Here is a 15897-nt window from a genome sequence, read left to right as displayed (position 1 = left end):
GCCGCATTTCTCTTCCGAGGCTTCTGTGTCGGGAAAGGCGGACCCCGCCACCAACAATGGAAAGGGCATATAAAGGAGCACGTGCAGAACTCAAATACGTTGAAATGCTGTTTCTTATAAAGTGCCAGAGTAAGAAAAAAATAAAAATAAATTACATATCAAATATGTCTTTCTGAGTTGGAGCGCATTGTCTGTTATAGTCAGTACGGACGGTGCCACCATGTTGGATCTGTACTCACTTCCGTCTTCTTGCGAGATCACAGCCTGCTCCCATGAGATATCCTGATAAATATGAGACTTTTCAACAAAATAATCGTATGGATTACCACTTTAAAAGTCCCCTAATGGGAGCCCATGATCTCACGTCCCTTTCAAAGGCTATTTACTTACCTCTTCCTGCAAAAGGCAAACACCACATGTAATGCCAAGATAAAAATGATATCCACTGATCTAAAGTAAGAATTCATAATTTATTTTTGAAATACAGTTTTTATATTTGTAAAGAAGACAGCTGTTCGGAAGAAAAGGACCCGTCGCTGACAGAGCTCGTTCTTTTCCAGAATAATTTCTTCCTTTACCGACAAAAAGGCAGCTGTGGCAACATTAAAAACCCATAAGAAAAAGACGGCTATAGCTGTAAGATGTCTGAGCAAAAATAAATACAGAGTAAACGACTAATCACTGAAAGTTAATAAAGTGGATGAGGACTGTGCAGAAATGGGAGAATTTCAGTGTAAAGAACTTGAGCTTCTAGTAATTTATGCCGTCATGAAATGATGGGATTGCTCCCAACTTTTCTCCGCAGACTGTCACGGATGGAGGACTAACATTTACTCAGGAATAGACATTAACAAGAAAAAAAGCCTCAAAACGCGACGCAGAAACACTCACCACAGCAACAGGCGGTGGAGTGCTGGTGTACGGCACAACAGCACCGCTTTTGTGATATCGCTGTTGTATCCACGGTTCAAAATGAACAAAATCCCACAAGTGCCACCCCAGTCAGGTTCCACTCACATACTGTACGTGGAGGCGCCTGGTGACGGCATCAGGACGAGTAGCACTCGTCCGACGATGCGGCAACCTCAGGGTGACCAGCGGAAACCACCGCTCACCGTATTTATATTATTGGTTTGATCACGTATTTGACGGCGCTTGTACCTGTGCATGTGTTTGTTATGTGCAGGTTAAAGGCCTCCTAAGCAGCTGTGTGACAGTCTGTTCGGGGGGGGGGCGGGAGCGGTCTCAGGCGTGGCGGGCTGCGGGCCTCCTGCGGTGCAGCTTGTAGCGGTGCAGCAGCTCCCGGTGACTCTTCTTCTGGCGACTCCTCCCCTTCAGGGCCGCCGGTCGGGGCTGGTCCCCTCTGGATCTGCGGCTCTCTGAGGAAATGAACCCAAACACCACGCGACGCGGACTCGGATTATTAAAGCTCGCCGACGGGATATTTCTGCGGATGGATTTTCCACCGGGAGCCTTCCTGTGATGCGAAGGATGGCTGAATGCCGCCCATCGCCCCGAAAATCACCTCCCCTCATCCACCGCTAAATGGGATTTAAGGCTGAAACCCGGAGAAAAGTGCGTGAAAAGAAAAATAATCTCAACGAGTCTACGGTCGTGCCCCGTCCCCACACTGTTTTAAGCAGTTTCATTTGGAGGATCGGGGAGCACGGAGAGCCGTGTTCCACTCACATATAAAAATATATTTATAATTGCCCTTATTTATAATTCCTAATTGAAATCCCTATCCCTGTGCATTTTGTGAGCTTGTGTTTTATCCTGTTATTGTAATGCACACTGACTGAACAAAAATAAAAATACTCGACTTGAAGAACCCCAGTGGACTGAGGGGTTTCCAACTGATGGTTTGACTCGTTGACTTTCAGGCCGCAGTCCTAACGGAGTTAGTTTAATTTCCTTGAATTTCCCATAATGCAGCTTTAAGATGACATTTACTTTTGGTAATATCACAAAACCTGGAAGGATTTTGGAGTTCGATTTGGTGACAGCCTAACAACAATACTGTTAGAACGTTTCTATCCCATCCCAAAATGAGACCCATTTTCAAGCTCATTATTTATTTATCAGTTTTCCAGAATTAATAAACTGAATAATCTCCTGCTCCCACTGACAACTACACACATTTCATAAAAGTTACTTAATTTTACTGTAATTCTTTTTATTTATTTCATGTTAAAGCAATCGTGCCAGGAAAGTCATTTTAAGGTTGGTTTCTCACAATATTATTCAAATTGTCCATAAACTTAATAGAGTAAAGAAAACAATCACAAATGTGAGCTGTCGTCAGTTTAAATTATTATGGGTAATGTAAAATTTGTTCCAACTAGTAAACAAACTAAAACTCAATTTGGTCCTCTGGCTGTACTAGTGCCCATGTTGTACAAGAGACCTATTAACACCGTATTCCTTGCAGCCGCATCTTGATGACCTCTCTAACCTTTGACCTCTAACCTTTTTCCAAAAAGCAACACGGGACCTGTTTCCGAATCACGGGTTTCCCTCGACCCCGACTGACTTGTTTCGCAGTGGGGTCCCTCGTAGCCCGGGCACTGGCAGCGGAAGCTTCCTCCCGTCAGGACGCAGGCCCCGTGGTTCATGCAGGGGTTGGGCTTGCACAGGTCCACTGGCTTCTTCACCTCTGGGAGAGAGAAAAACAAAAAACCCCGGCACACGAGGCGGTTAGGATCGCCGTCCAAAGGTCAGGGGGCGAGGTCAAGGTCACAGGTGGATTTGACTCATCTTCAGGATCCACGGAGCTTCGGTGTCAAAGCCTTACCGCAGAGTCGGACGGTCTACGCAAAAGCACCTGCTTGGCGTAGGAAAGCCACGAGGAATATAGTTTGCGGGTTAAAGAAATGTGTGTTTTTGGTTCATTGGCTCAGGAGGTCATTGTTTCTAAAGTGAAGATACTCAACTGCTGATTTAAGCAAAACAAGATAATAGATTTTTCTCTGGAGGTTTTCATGCAACAGAGAAAATACATTGTTTGTGACATGTTAGTAAATGTTTAATTTCTACAGCACTATAGAACATATAGTCTGTTATTTGGAAATACGATGATTCATTCGGGCATTACAAAACCAAAGTCAAGGACTTCCAAGTTATTGTTTTAATTTCCAAGGACTTTAAGCAAAATAAATATAATCAATTTTCAATGTGATCTTTATTTATTACAATCGAATATTATCTCAGTTTTTACTGTCTTTTTTTATATATGTTTCCATATTTAGATATACCTTGTTTTAGTGAGTGGGAGCGGAGCGGCTCTCCCCCTCTCTGCTCAGAGCTGTCGAGTAACCACTGTTGATCAGATCTCACTTCCCGGCTCTACAGTCCTGTGCAGAGACTTTAAAAGGGGCAGGTGCTCAAGAAAAAAAAGGCACATGGACCCCCAGCTCCAGTTCTAGGCATTTTGCCGCTCTGGGCAAACTGAGCAGCACGGGGGAGTACAGATCACAGACGACCTGCGCTCCACTGTGCGCATGTCGCGGATGCTCGAGGACACGTTCCTCATGAATATGCATATCTTGCCCAGACAATCCGCTACCTTGATGCCCATTCACACTTAAAAAAAACAACAAAAAGCACCATGGGGCATAAAGTGGCAGATGCTTGGGCACCCACCCTTTTTGCACGATTGCCTAACCCTAGCATGCTGTACAGAAAAAACATTAAAAAGTAAATTTTATATATATATATATATATATATATATATATATATTCCAGTCTCAATTCAAGCACCTCAAGGAACCCTGAATTTCAATATTCCACTGAATTGCATCGAAACGGTTTCCTGAGGGATTAATTAAATGTTCTCTTATCTTGTTGATGCTAGAGGTTATGGAGACACCAGATACTGATGCTGTCAGGGAGCAAGGCGGATATATTTGATTTTAAAGAAGTTTACACTCTTTAACTTACTGTTTCCCTTATTAAAAAAGATTGGTACCAAAAAGAGAATCGTTTAGGAGCCAGTAAGACTGACCCAGGACAGAAAAAGTCTCACCAGAGCAGAGCATCTGCACCAGCACGTCCTCAAAGTACTTGAGTTCTTCGTAGAACGGGACAGAGATCAAGTTTTCCTCCGAGCCGGCGATCCTCAGCAGCCGCTCCCGTTGCACGTCCCCGATGCCGACGACCAACAGCGCCACGCCGTCGTTCCGGATCCTCTGGGCCGGCACCGCGCCATCGTCCCCGCCCGAGCCATCCGTCAGCACCACCACCGCCTTATTGACCCCGGGCCGCGCCCCCCGGGCCACCGTCAGCACGTCGGAGAGCACGTGGAGCAGGGCCGCGCCCGTGGACGCCGCTCCGCCCACGAAGCCGGCGCCCGCGACCGCCTTGAGCGCGGCCGAGCCCGACTCGTGGGCGTCCAGCTGGAAGACGGTGGTGGGGCGGCGGCCGTAGCTCACCAGCGCCACCTGTGCCACGTCGCGGTTGATGTCGAACTGCACCGTCACGCTGCTCACAAAGTCACGCAGCAGTGCGAAGTTGTCGCGGCCAACGCCGCCCGAGGCGTCCACGGCGAAGACCAGGTCCAGCGCCTGACCCAGGCAGCCTGCGGGACACGGAGATCCCACCAAACTAAATGCATCACTGGTCGCAAACGGTGCATTTGGCACGTTTTACAAGGCTGTATTGACTTTCAGCAAATCAGCGCTTTTGGCTACAGCCATGCTAACGTAAGCTGTAAGTCACCGTTACACAATGTACTGTGGCCACTACAAAAAGTAGTTATGACGAATTGATGAGACTATCATGAGTTTCCGGCTTTAGGGAATTAAAGGTTGCTGTTAAGACTTAAAGAATAATGATTGAAAGAGCAAACCAGAAATCATTGACGACCAATTTTAAGTGTGTTATATTACTGATTATATTCTACCGCATCTGTAGTGAAAAGAGACTGTTACACTTTAAAAGAAACATTCACTCAAGGTCATCAAATCACAATCAAATACATCAGAAAGATAAGTGATGGAAGGCGGTTGTGGTAGAATTTAAATCCATCAAAAGTAATGGTCGTAGTACTTCTATTGCTCTGGTAAATAGCACCATATTCTCGCTGAACCAGTACCTCCAGTGCATAAAGGCGTGTCCGTACCTTGGCTGTCCACGCTGCAGATCTTGGCCTTCAGTTCGGGGATCTTGGCGTTGAACCTGTCGGGGGAGGGGTAGGTGAGCGTCCTCTGGGGGTTCCCTGTGATATTATTCAACTGGCCCTTCAGGGAGTCCGGCCCCACGCCGATGAGGAAGATCTCCCTGTCCCGGGCGTATCTGGCGGGCACCACCACCTCGTCGACGGCGGGCGTGGCCGTGAGCAGCACCACCACGCGGGGGAGGTCGTCCGAGACGCCGGCGAAGGGGGCCGCGCTCTGGAAGCCGTGGCGCGTGATGTAGCGCAGCGCCTGGCCCGTGCGCGTCTCCCCGCCCACGGGCCGCAGCCCCTCGGCGGCCTTCAGGAGACCCCTCACGTCCCCTTGGAACCGGCCCAGCGGGGCCTCCACGCGGGCGTCCCCGCCGTACACGGCCAGGCCGACCTTGGTGGGCGTGTCCGAACCGATGACGGCCTGGAGGAAGCGCTTCAGGAAGGACTTGAGGCGCAGGAAGCCCTCCAAGGTGAGGGCGCCGGAACCTTCCACCAGGAAGAGCAGGTCCACGGAGCAGTCCAGGGCGAGCGCCGGGGCTGAGCATGGAGAACAGGTTGAGTAACAATGACACAAGTCTGGCATGAATGTGAAGCACTAATACCTTCAACCATCACTTGTAACTTTACTCATCATGCAGTCTCTCCTTTTTTTGTTTTAATAAAGAGCGGCCCCTAGTTCACGCCTAGTTTATGCCTCCTACACAATTGGCAGACGCTCGGCCCTTCGTCTCCTCCAGAAGCCGTCCGAGCCGAAGGAGGAGCGCCGTGATGGGTCAACGTCACGCCCCCGGTGGTCAGTGCATCAGTCGACAACAGAGTGACGATTTTTCATTTTTCCGGTGGAGGAAATTTCAAAGTACTCTAAGAACTCTGCAGTATATTGGCAGTTTACCCATTTGGGTGCGACAACACTGCGGCACAGCAACGGAAATAGCACCAGCAAACTTAGGAAAATAAATAAATGCAAATAAAACTGATTTATCTTTTTAAATGAACTCCTCGAATTGGCCAAGTCAGGCTGCTGTGGTGCCATGTCAGCTCTGCCTGTCATGCGCAGTGAACTTTTGCACTGAGTGCAGGTTGTGGACTTGCACCCCATCACTTGCATTGAACTCCCGATGGGAGTTTGGAGAAAAGGAATGAAAAACGGGAACGAAAACAACCAAATGTTCTACTGTAAGGGCGAGGACAAAACAGGGATAAGCTTGAAAGGAAATCCGAACGTTTCCTTTCATATGTTTTCTAAACCATCCCCAGAGGACACTCACCACAGTGGGGGTCTCCTCCGTAGCCGGGGGGGCAAACACAGCGGAAGCCCTCGGGACCCTCGGAGACACAGGTTCCACCGTTAAGACAAGGCTGAGAGTCACACGGCTCTGGAGGGGAGAGAGGAAGGAGCAGGGTTCTAAAACTCCAGCTTCATTATGTTACATCATTTAACAGACATGTTTTTTTCCCCCAAACAGATCCACAATAAGTACTTCAGTCATTATAGGGTTCATTTTGACATGACACAATGAAATTCAATGCACTATATATTTTTTTCCATCAAGGACTCAAAACAAAAACAATAAATACAATTTAAATGAATAAAGATCACTTTTACAATTTTATCACGTTGTTATTCTCTCTCACACACACACACACACACACACACACACACACACACACACACACACACACACACACACACACACACACACACACACACACACACACACACACACACACACACACACACACACACACACACAATATTTCCACCATCTACGTCTATGAAGAGACTCTGGACATTTTCTTATGACTTTACGATTTGAATTATAAAACCAGGGAGAACATCATAGGTTTTCAAGGACTTCAGCACAAAAGGGGCCTATTTTCAAGGTCCTCCAGTACTTCAATTTCCGAGGACGAAATTCAAGCACCTCAAGACCTGGTGAGAACCCTGTCATCAGTATTTAAACCAAATAGGACACATAAAAATGGTTATTGACAGGGCCGCTTTCATCCCGCACTGCCCCATTCTGTATAAATAAAAATACATTAAGAGTGGTGGACATCTTGTCTACTATGACTCGCTGTCTCCATGTTATTAATCAGTTTGTTTTGGAAAAACTATAATAAATGCATTTATAACTGGGAAATTGGAGACAAGGAGCCGCGTGCTTCCGGCTGAAAGGAAAAAAGCCAAATGACTGAAGCAGAGTGAAGGTCTGGGTGTGTGTGGGAGTTTTGGGAGGTAAAGCAAACAAAAGGGAAATTAGTTTAATTAATTAACTGGTGAGAGAGAAAGAATGAGACCGAATCATAGCTGGTGTTACCTGGACAGACTGTCCGATGACAGACTGTCTGGTGTCTTTTGTAAGCCTTTCTGTATCTGAAAAAATGAAATATCAATTATTTGAAAAAAAAATTGCCACAAATAATTGTCAATTGGAAAATTTGTGAATTTTGTGAATTCTCCTCAGCCTCTTTGGCCCCTCTGCGCGTTAAAAAGTGTGTTGTCGTGCCTGTAATGTGGACACAGGGCGGTGTAGGGAGAGTACCCCTTGGATCCTTTCCAGCACATGAAGTTCCCCTGCAGCTCTTTCACCGTCTCCAAAGTCTTCCTCTCGCACGGGTACGAATCTACCTGGCAGCCTTGTGGAGGAACACGGTCAGAGAGAGAGGGTGTGTCAAAAGCTTGATTATAATAATAATAATAATAACTAGATAATAATTTCAACGAGTTGTGAGAAAGGTTCAGAGATTTTCATCAAGACTGAAGGTCATCTTATTTTCTGTTGGGGTCACAGAGTATTATAAAATATTGGGTTCTGGTCCGCATCCAAGACGAACGGGGGGGAAAAAAAAAAAAAAAAAAAAAAATCCAACAAAAAAAAAAAAAAAAGGTTGTGTTTTAAATATACATAGATTCTCCAGGAAAATTAAGGATTTTCAATCTCTTCACTGGAGAAAAAAAAAAAGAACAATCATACAGCCCAGATAAATATGTATATAATATGCTGCTGACCTCTCCAATATGACTGATCCTGCTCTCTGACCTCTCCAATATGGCTGATGCTGATTGCAGACTCTTCCAATAGTTTGCGATTGGTATTATTATTATTTTTTTTAAATTTTAATAGCATATACCATAAACAACTAACCCAAAAGATAGACACTCACAAAACAGATGCATTGATGTCCATCAATGCATCTGTTTTGGAGCACTGAAACGTCTGTGCTAGAGTCGACCGCTAGAAAAGGGAGCGGCGGTAGCGCCCTGCTCTCCGTACCTGCAGGCGTTGAGTTGCAGACGGAGAAGGTGGTGAGCGTCGTGCACAGGCCGTTGACGGCGTCGTGGAAATGCTCGGCAAAGAAAACGTGACTCTCCATGGGTTCACTGGCGAGGGCGTGCAGCTCCTCCCACCTGCAAGAGAAGGACGCGGAGGTTATCTGAAGGTGGGGTTGAACACTGAAGACTGCACCCCATCAGGATCCATACTGGACAGAATACTTAATGAGAGTGTATTGTCCTCCTCCTACACAATTGTGTCCAATATTGATAAGGTTATATCAGCACGAAATTGGTCTGTTCAAGTTATAATATGTAATGTTTCCACATTAAAATGTCTAAAAATGACAGATATACTGAATGATACTTTAAGGTCACACCTGAAATTTGACATTTTTTTTTTTTTTTTTTTTTTTTTCACATAATGTCAAAGTGTAGAATCAGAGCTTCAAAACAAGCTATCACTTTTGGGAATCAAGGAAACACCTTGGAAGCAATGACTTAAAGATTAAGGTTTTGGAGACAAATTGAGAAATCAGGCTTTAAAGTTTGAGAAGAATTTCCAGACTTTAGCAGAACAAAATACCCATTTAGAAACAACGAGTGCTTTAAATGGTTAATTCTGACAGGGCTGTACTGCTTTAATCCGATAATGTTGAATCTGTTTGTCTGAAATAATGTTTGAATTATAAATGTATAAAAAATATTGGAAATGCATCATTCAAATTAATCCTTTAATTTTAAATATATATTTTTTTCATTCTAAGTTGATGCTCACTAAAGTAACATCACCAGTTCCTGCGTATATTGGTTTATAACAATGATCGCTTCAAGAAAGTGGCACATTTCATATCGTGCACCTGAAAACCTATCACCAGAAAACAATAATTCCCAAATGCAAAAGGCAGGCTCCTCTCAGCCATTTGCATTCTGGGAATTGTTGTTTTCTGGGAGCACCCCGCTCCGCCGCCTCCCGCTGCCAGTTCCGCAAAATGATCACGAGCTTCTGCCGCCCTGTTCTCATAATCCATAACAACACAGAGACGATGTTTTCACGGAGAAGTTACATTTCTTGCTTCAGGTGATTATTTGTTGTTGTTTCCTTAAAACAGTGTTTACGGGAATGACGTCAGTTCCTCTTCTTCGTGTCCTCTGAGCCAGTGTCAGTACAAGATTATTATTATTTTTTTTAAACCATGTGAAGAAAACCCGGTGTACTCCGGGTTAATTTATAATCTTATTTTAGCAACGGTTTCACACTCTGACTTGACATCACACTGAATATGGAAGGATGATGATGCATGTTTGGGTTAAAGGAAATTTAAGATCGTGGGTGAGTGACTATTTTTCCCTGTGTAATGCTGGTGGATCGCCTAGCCTCAATATTTTAATATTGATCTACTATTCATAAATCAAACTCAGTTTCGAAAACACGTTAAGAGACCAAACAACTTGTAGAACATGAATCTGATAAAATCAAATTTTGGAATATTGAATTGCCAATGTTTTTGCCGTGTAGCAGACAATACGGCGCTGCGAAATGTGCCAGGTTAGCATGTGTTGGGTGACATATTTTGTTGAGTTGTGTACTTGCATTATCCCAAATGTTTTCAACAATTTTCTTACACAGAGAAATCAGTCATTTTAATAATGGTAACGCACCATTTCATTCGGTCGCCTGTCAATGGCATCCTATCCGCTTTACCTCCTCTGCTTGCTATAAGTTCCAGGGAAACACCGGATGATACGTCAGTGAGTGAGGAAGGGACTCAACGAAGTAGCTAAAGCTACATTTAATTGGTAATTCCCACAAACATTTGACATTCTGTCGGACATACTTAACATTATTATGCAGTTCAAAGTGATTGCATTTCTTGACATGGGAGTTTGCATAGCAGATATTGTATACCATATACAGTATACACAATATACATTGCCATAGTTATAACTTGTGATGTAATTCTATTTCTTATGGTGTAACTAAGGTTGCTATAAAGGTGGCAAACTTAAATGTCATGGTTTTTATTTTTATTTTTTATTTTTTAAATCAACCATCTGTGCCTATTGGACATTTTTTACCCCATCTACAGCTATTTTATATAGGTGTTCTACACAAATAAACCGAAACCAAGTTACAGTTCCCCCCCATATTGAACGTTCCTCCACCTACCTGGGGTAGCGCAGCCCCACGGCAAACAGCACGACCCCGCTGCGCTTCAGCTCGGCGGCTGCCCGGGCCACGTTGCCCTGGGACTTCCCGTCCGTCAGGAGGACGACGACGCGGGCCACACTGGAGGTGTTCCGACCCCCAGGGAAGCCCTTCCTCAGGACCCACTTCAGGGCCAGGCCTGTCTGGGTGCTGCCGCCCCTGGAATGGGGTGGGGGGAGGAATATAGACCAAGAGGTGAATTTAGAGCGGTGGTATTCAAACCTCTTTATGTCACTGGGATTTCAAGAACTTGGCGCCACCTCTCCTCTAAAAAAAAGTAAGTAGTAAATAAAAATGTGTAATATGAAAACTTATGTAGTTTGTAGTAAACCAGGTGGAGCTGTTTTTTTAAATCTTACATTTTCTTGTATCTTGCAATTCCTCCATGCCCTACTAGGGCGCCACTCCCCATAGTTTTAAAACTAGATTTAGAGTGATAGTTAACTAGAGGAGGAGGAGCGAGTGAGAAAAGAGGAATATTTATATTTTATGATTCTGATTTTTTTCCGACTATCTTTTATTTATTACACATAAAAAATACAAGATGTACGTATAATAAAATAAAAACACACAAAAGCTGTCGAGGGACAATTCTACTTTAGGAATGGTTATATTTTTTTACGACAAGGAATCAAAAGACATTTCATGATAACTACAAAACAGGGCTGATTGTATTCCCGACTTTAAATCTACACACAGAGGAAATCTGCAAGCCAACTGTGGAACTACACACACACACACACACACACACACACACACTTCCCTTATCTTGGGTTGTCAGCTTAAGAGCTTATGCAATATCCAGTGACCACCAAACTCTTAATCTGAATTTAATTTGTTTTCACTACCACGGACCACCCATCCCACATACATGTACATCTGTCTTACCGTGTGTGTGCGCGCACGCGTTTTCAAGTGTGTGTTGTGGTATTCAGCACGATCGTAATTAAATCCGTTATGAACAATCTGCGTTATCGAATGTGAAAGAACGTCATAGCCATTTTATTGATTGTATTGCCCGCGCTTAAGTTCCCCGTCTGTATAAATATGATCCAAGATTTAGTTACACCCCCCCCCCCTTTCCACCCCCACACTTCTGGAGGTGTGAGAAGGTTCGAACATTCCTGCTCAGCTTTAATAAGAATGAAATAAAGCTTGAAACCAGTCACAGCTCCTCATTAACTCGAACCATCTGACCCTGAAGTCTTTCCTGGATCCTTCTCACAGCAGTTTAAAACCACAGTGTACATCAGAACATCTATTATAGTCTGTACAATTAAGAAAGGAGATGTGTAATCGTGTTGAAATGTTAGGAGCTGCAATGTTATTACCCTGTATTTGTATTATTAAGCAATCAGAGCAGTGCAGAGGAATTTGAGGATAGATGATGCTGGAATCTAGTATATTCCAGCATATAACAGATATCTTCTATTATAACATAATATATAACAGTTATGTTATAGGTCATGTAATAAAATAATAGAAAAGGGGGATATTGGAATAGCACAGAGCAGAATTTAATGGAAAATAAAGGAATAAAATAGACAACAGGGCTCCAGACTAACTTTTTCCACTAGTAGCACTGGTGGAAAATATATAGAATTCTGTGAATATACAATTGACAGAGATAACAATGTTCTGTTTTATTTTAAAGCAAAAGGTCACAAAGTGAAGTAGTGCTTTAACAGAAAAATCATTACATAATTAAAAAAATATTGATTTTTTTTTTTTTTTTAAGATCGGTGCTATTTTAGAGATTTTTTACTTGAACCTTTATCATTAATTACTTTTCATATACTTTTCACTTGTTACAGGTTAACAAATAACTGACAGTTTGTATGAACTGGACGTTATTGGTAGTGAAAACTTTTATGACCCGCCTCTTTTATCCGATTGGCTAAGCAAGCACCCATAATGGGAGATTGACAAGCACCGCTGCTGTTTGGATCAAGTCGCACGGGAGAGGAAAGCGGCTGCGTTCTCTGTTCCTTATACAGAGGAACAGAGAGCATTTCCAGCGGCCACACCATAATGTACCTGGGACAGATATTTAAATCGGCAGCTCGGGCATGGCACAAATGAGACACTCAAATCTGCGATTCGGTCCGGATTCTGGTAACCAACCCTATAAACATCCCACGCATGATCATGATTTGATTCAGAGTGTGCACAGAGAGGAGGGTTTTCACAGACGGTCCAGTGTATGTGTGTGTGTGAGAGAGAGAGAGAGAGCTGCGTGCAGCTCTACAATAAAATACGATTTTACTAATTTTAAATAGTGAAAAAGAATATATAGAAAATCAATATGTGCCAGTCAATGGCGGTCAATGTTGATTTTGTGGACACTGCGAGAGCCTCAGCTCTCCATCACACACACACACGCAAAAAAAAAATCTACATATTTGCAAGTCGCACTGGTGCTCCTACAGTAGTTATAATATTTTCTAGAATTGTCTGGAATAAATTCTAATATTATATATATTATAAAAATTATAAAATAGAACCAGAATAGAATAAATTTGAAGATACAAAATAATTCATTATTAATAAAATATAAGCAGAATAGAATAAATCCCAACGAAATAGAACAGAATACATTCCAATACAAGAGAACAGATAATAAAATAGAACAAAATGAATTAAAATTAAAACAAAACCAGAAAAGAGCGGAAAATTATAGAATGAAATAAAATGGAATAGAACAGAACCAGAAATAAAATACAACAGAACACAGGAGAACAGAATAAAATAGAAGCAAATGGAACTAGAACGGACCTGTAGGAGATCTTCCTCATGTGTTTGATCAGCTTTTCCTTGGTCGTGTGCTCGTCCAGAGAGAACTCGAGGCGAGGAGCGGAGCCGAACTGAACCAGGCCGACACGCACCTGGAGCACAGGGAACACACTTTCATTTACTGAACACAGCCTCCGTTTGGGAGGCAAAGATATCGGTTCGATTAGACAGAGCGACAGACAGGCAGGCAGGCACACTGGCAGACAGACAGAATGGCGTACAGAAGGGCAGAGCGACAGAACAACAGACAGGCAAAACGGCAAACAGGCAGTAGGATGGAGAGATCAGCAGACAGAAAGGCAGACAGAATGAAGGAGGCAGAACGACGGACAGAACAACATACAAACAGAATGGCAGACAGACAAAACGACTTTCCAATAGACAAAACAGACAGACTGGAAGACAGACCGACAGACAGATAGAACAGCACCGGCAGAACGGCAGACAGAGAGAATGACTTGACAACAGAGACAGAGCGGCATACGGACAGACACTGCAGCTGACGGTACGACCAACAGACAGAACGACAGACGGACACACAGAGAGCGGCAGACAGACCGAGCCGCAGGCAGACAGAGTGGCGGACGGACGGAACGGCAGACAGATGGACAGAGAGGCAGGCGGACAGACAGAGCCCCGGACAGAACCTTATCTGGTCCAATGTCCAGCGCTCGACAGAGTGTCAGGGCGTAGTGTTTGGAGCGCTCGAAGCTTCCTTTTCCAACACTGTACGACCCGTCCAGGAGGAAGAGGACGTCCAACGCAGCAGAGCACTGCATCACTGCAGACACACAACATTTAAAATGACCTGGAATCCCCAGGGCTGTAATTTTTGAAGCATATATGGAAGGAACGACATCTCACAACTACATAGCCCGGTCCTGCTCTTACTTTGACATAATACTGAAGAACACACATTTCAGCATGAAATGACCTACATGCAGTTCCTGATGAATACCCTACAAATACAGAGCAACCAAATCCACACATCGTCAACTCAAGTGAATAGATCAACCTGCTTGAGTGACATGAAATATCTTGTATTGGGTATTTACACATACACTTTTCCAAAAGCATAAAAAAGTCACACACACACACAGAAATTCAAGCACTATTTTTTCCAACGAGGATGCAAAAGAAAAACAATCAATAAAGAACACTTTTACAATTTTCTCTCACACACACACACACACACACACACACACACACACACACACACACACACACACACACACACACACACACACACACACACACACACACACACACACACACACACACACACACACACACACACACACACAGCATGTTTGTACTGGCTTGCTGGGAACATGATAATCGGTGCAGCTGTCAAGTCAGAATGTGCTTCATCATGAAACCAGAAACCATTACAGGGGGGAGTGTGCCTCCTGTCACAAACACACACACATCTGTACTACCTAGAAAGAGCCCAGAGAAAACCCACTAGGTGAGGTGATGCCAGGTTCTGTTTGACTGTCTGTTCCTTACAGTGACATCCTTCACAGTCTATCTTAATCAGCTGTTCTTAGGTCCTCTCGACAGTTCTTGCTCTAACATCTATCACATTACATTGTCTGTCTTTGGACGTTCTTGGCCCTTCTGAGCTATTCTTGCTGTAGCATCAGTCACAATCCCGGACGAGTTTACGGCTACAAAATTGAATGTCAGGCTCTGCTTAAAGAGAACGCGGTTTTGCTGTGTTTTCATGTTACATTTCGTTTCAAATCGACTTCCTGTGACAAGCCAATCCGGGTTCCATTGTATTGAAAGCACATCAGAAGGTGCCATGATGTGCTGTGATAGAAACATGCTACCACCCTGCTTTTGTAAGACACAGTGCTACAGTGTACGGTTTGTGTGAAGGAAAACCCACCATCTTGGGGGTGGAATTCATAAAATTTGATGCCAACATCTTTTTCCACTGTCCTCTGTTGCCATTTAGTATCGTAGCATATTTAGCATCATCTGCTCAACTCAACCAAGACGAGGTTATACAAGTTTACTGTACTTGGGACTGCAAGGGTGTGACTTACTCTCTCCAGCTGAGTTGATCTTGGCGATGATCTCATGGCTGGTTTGTATCTCCTGGATGGAGTAGCCCTGCTGGACTACAAGGTACAAAATAAAATACACTACAGGTTATGACAGAGGTTCTCAATGGATTAAGCCTTAGAACTAGTATTCATGAATAAAAAAAACTGTCAATATATGTGCATCTGATATGAATCACATTTGCATAATTTGGCGATTTGCCCTTGTTGACGACAGAACATCTGCAAACCTGTGAATTACATGGGCTGCGAGGGCAGGTCACGCTTCCCACACGCTCACCCTTCCCCGGACGTTTAAGCCCTCCCCCCGCAATTAAATGTGATATAAATCTCTGAAATAGGCGTTTTAATTGTTTCAGCTTCTTGAAACCAAAATGATTGG

General features: G+C 43.8%; 1 protein-coding gene across 1 annotated transcript; it reads right to left on the bottom strand.

Annotated features, from left to right (window-relative positions):
- Positions 1 to 1245: 1245 nt before the first annotated feature.
- Positions 1246 to 15513, bottom strand: vwa2 (von Willebrand factor A domain containing 2; the record flags this gene model as incomplete). The annotated part of the gene is made up of 12 exons (XM_080021280.1): positions 15498 to 15513; positions 14091 to 14224; positions 13426 to 13535; positions 10612 to 10809; positions 8443 to 8576; positions 7675 to 7804; positions 7486 to 7541; positions 6433 to 6540; positions 5120 to 5701; positions 4025 to 4576; positions 2534 to 2656; positions 1246 to 1379 (listed from the first exon to the last, which is right to left on the bottom strand). Coding segments are annotated over exons 1-12 (2262 nt in total). The 5' UTR covers positions 15499 to 15513.
- Positions 15514 to 15897: the final 384 nt, after the last annotated feature.

Source organism: Zeus faber, assembly GCF_960531495.2.
Source record: "Zeus faber genome assembly, chromosome: 20".
NCBI lineage: Eukaryota > Metazoa > Chordata > Actinopteri > Zeiformes > Zeidae > Zeus > Zeus faber.
This window is presented reverse-complemented; position numbering and strand designations above follow the sequence as displayed.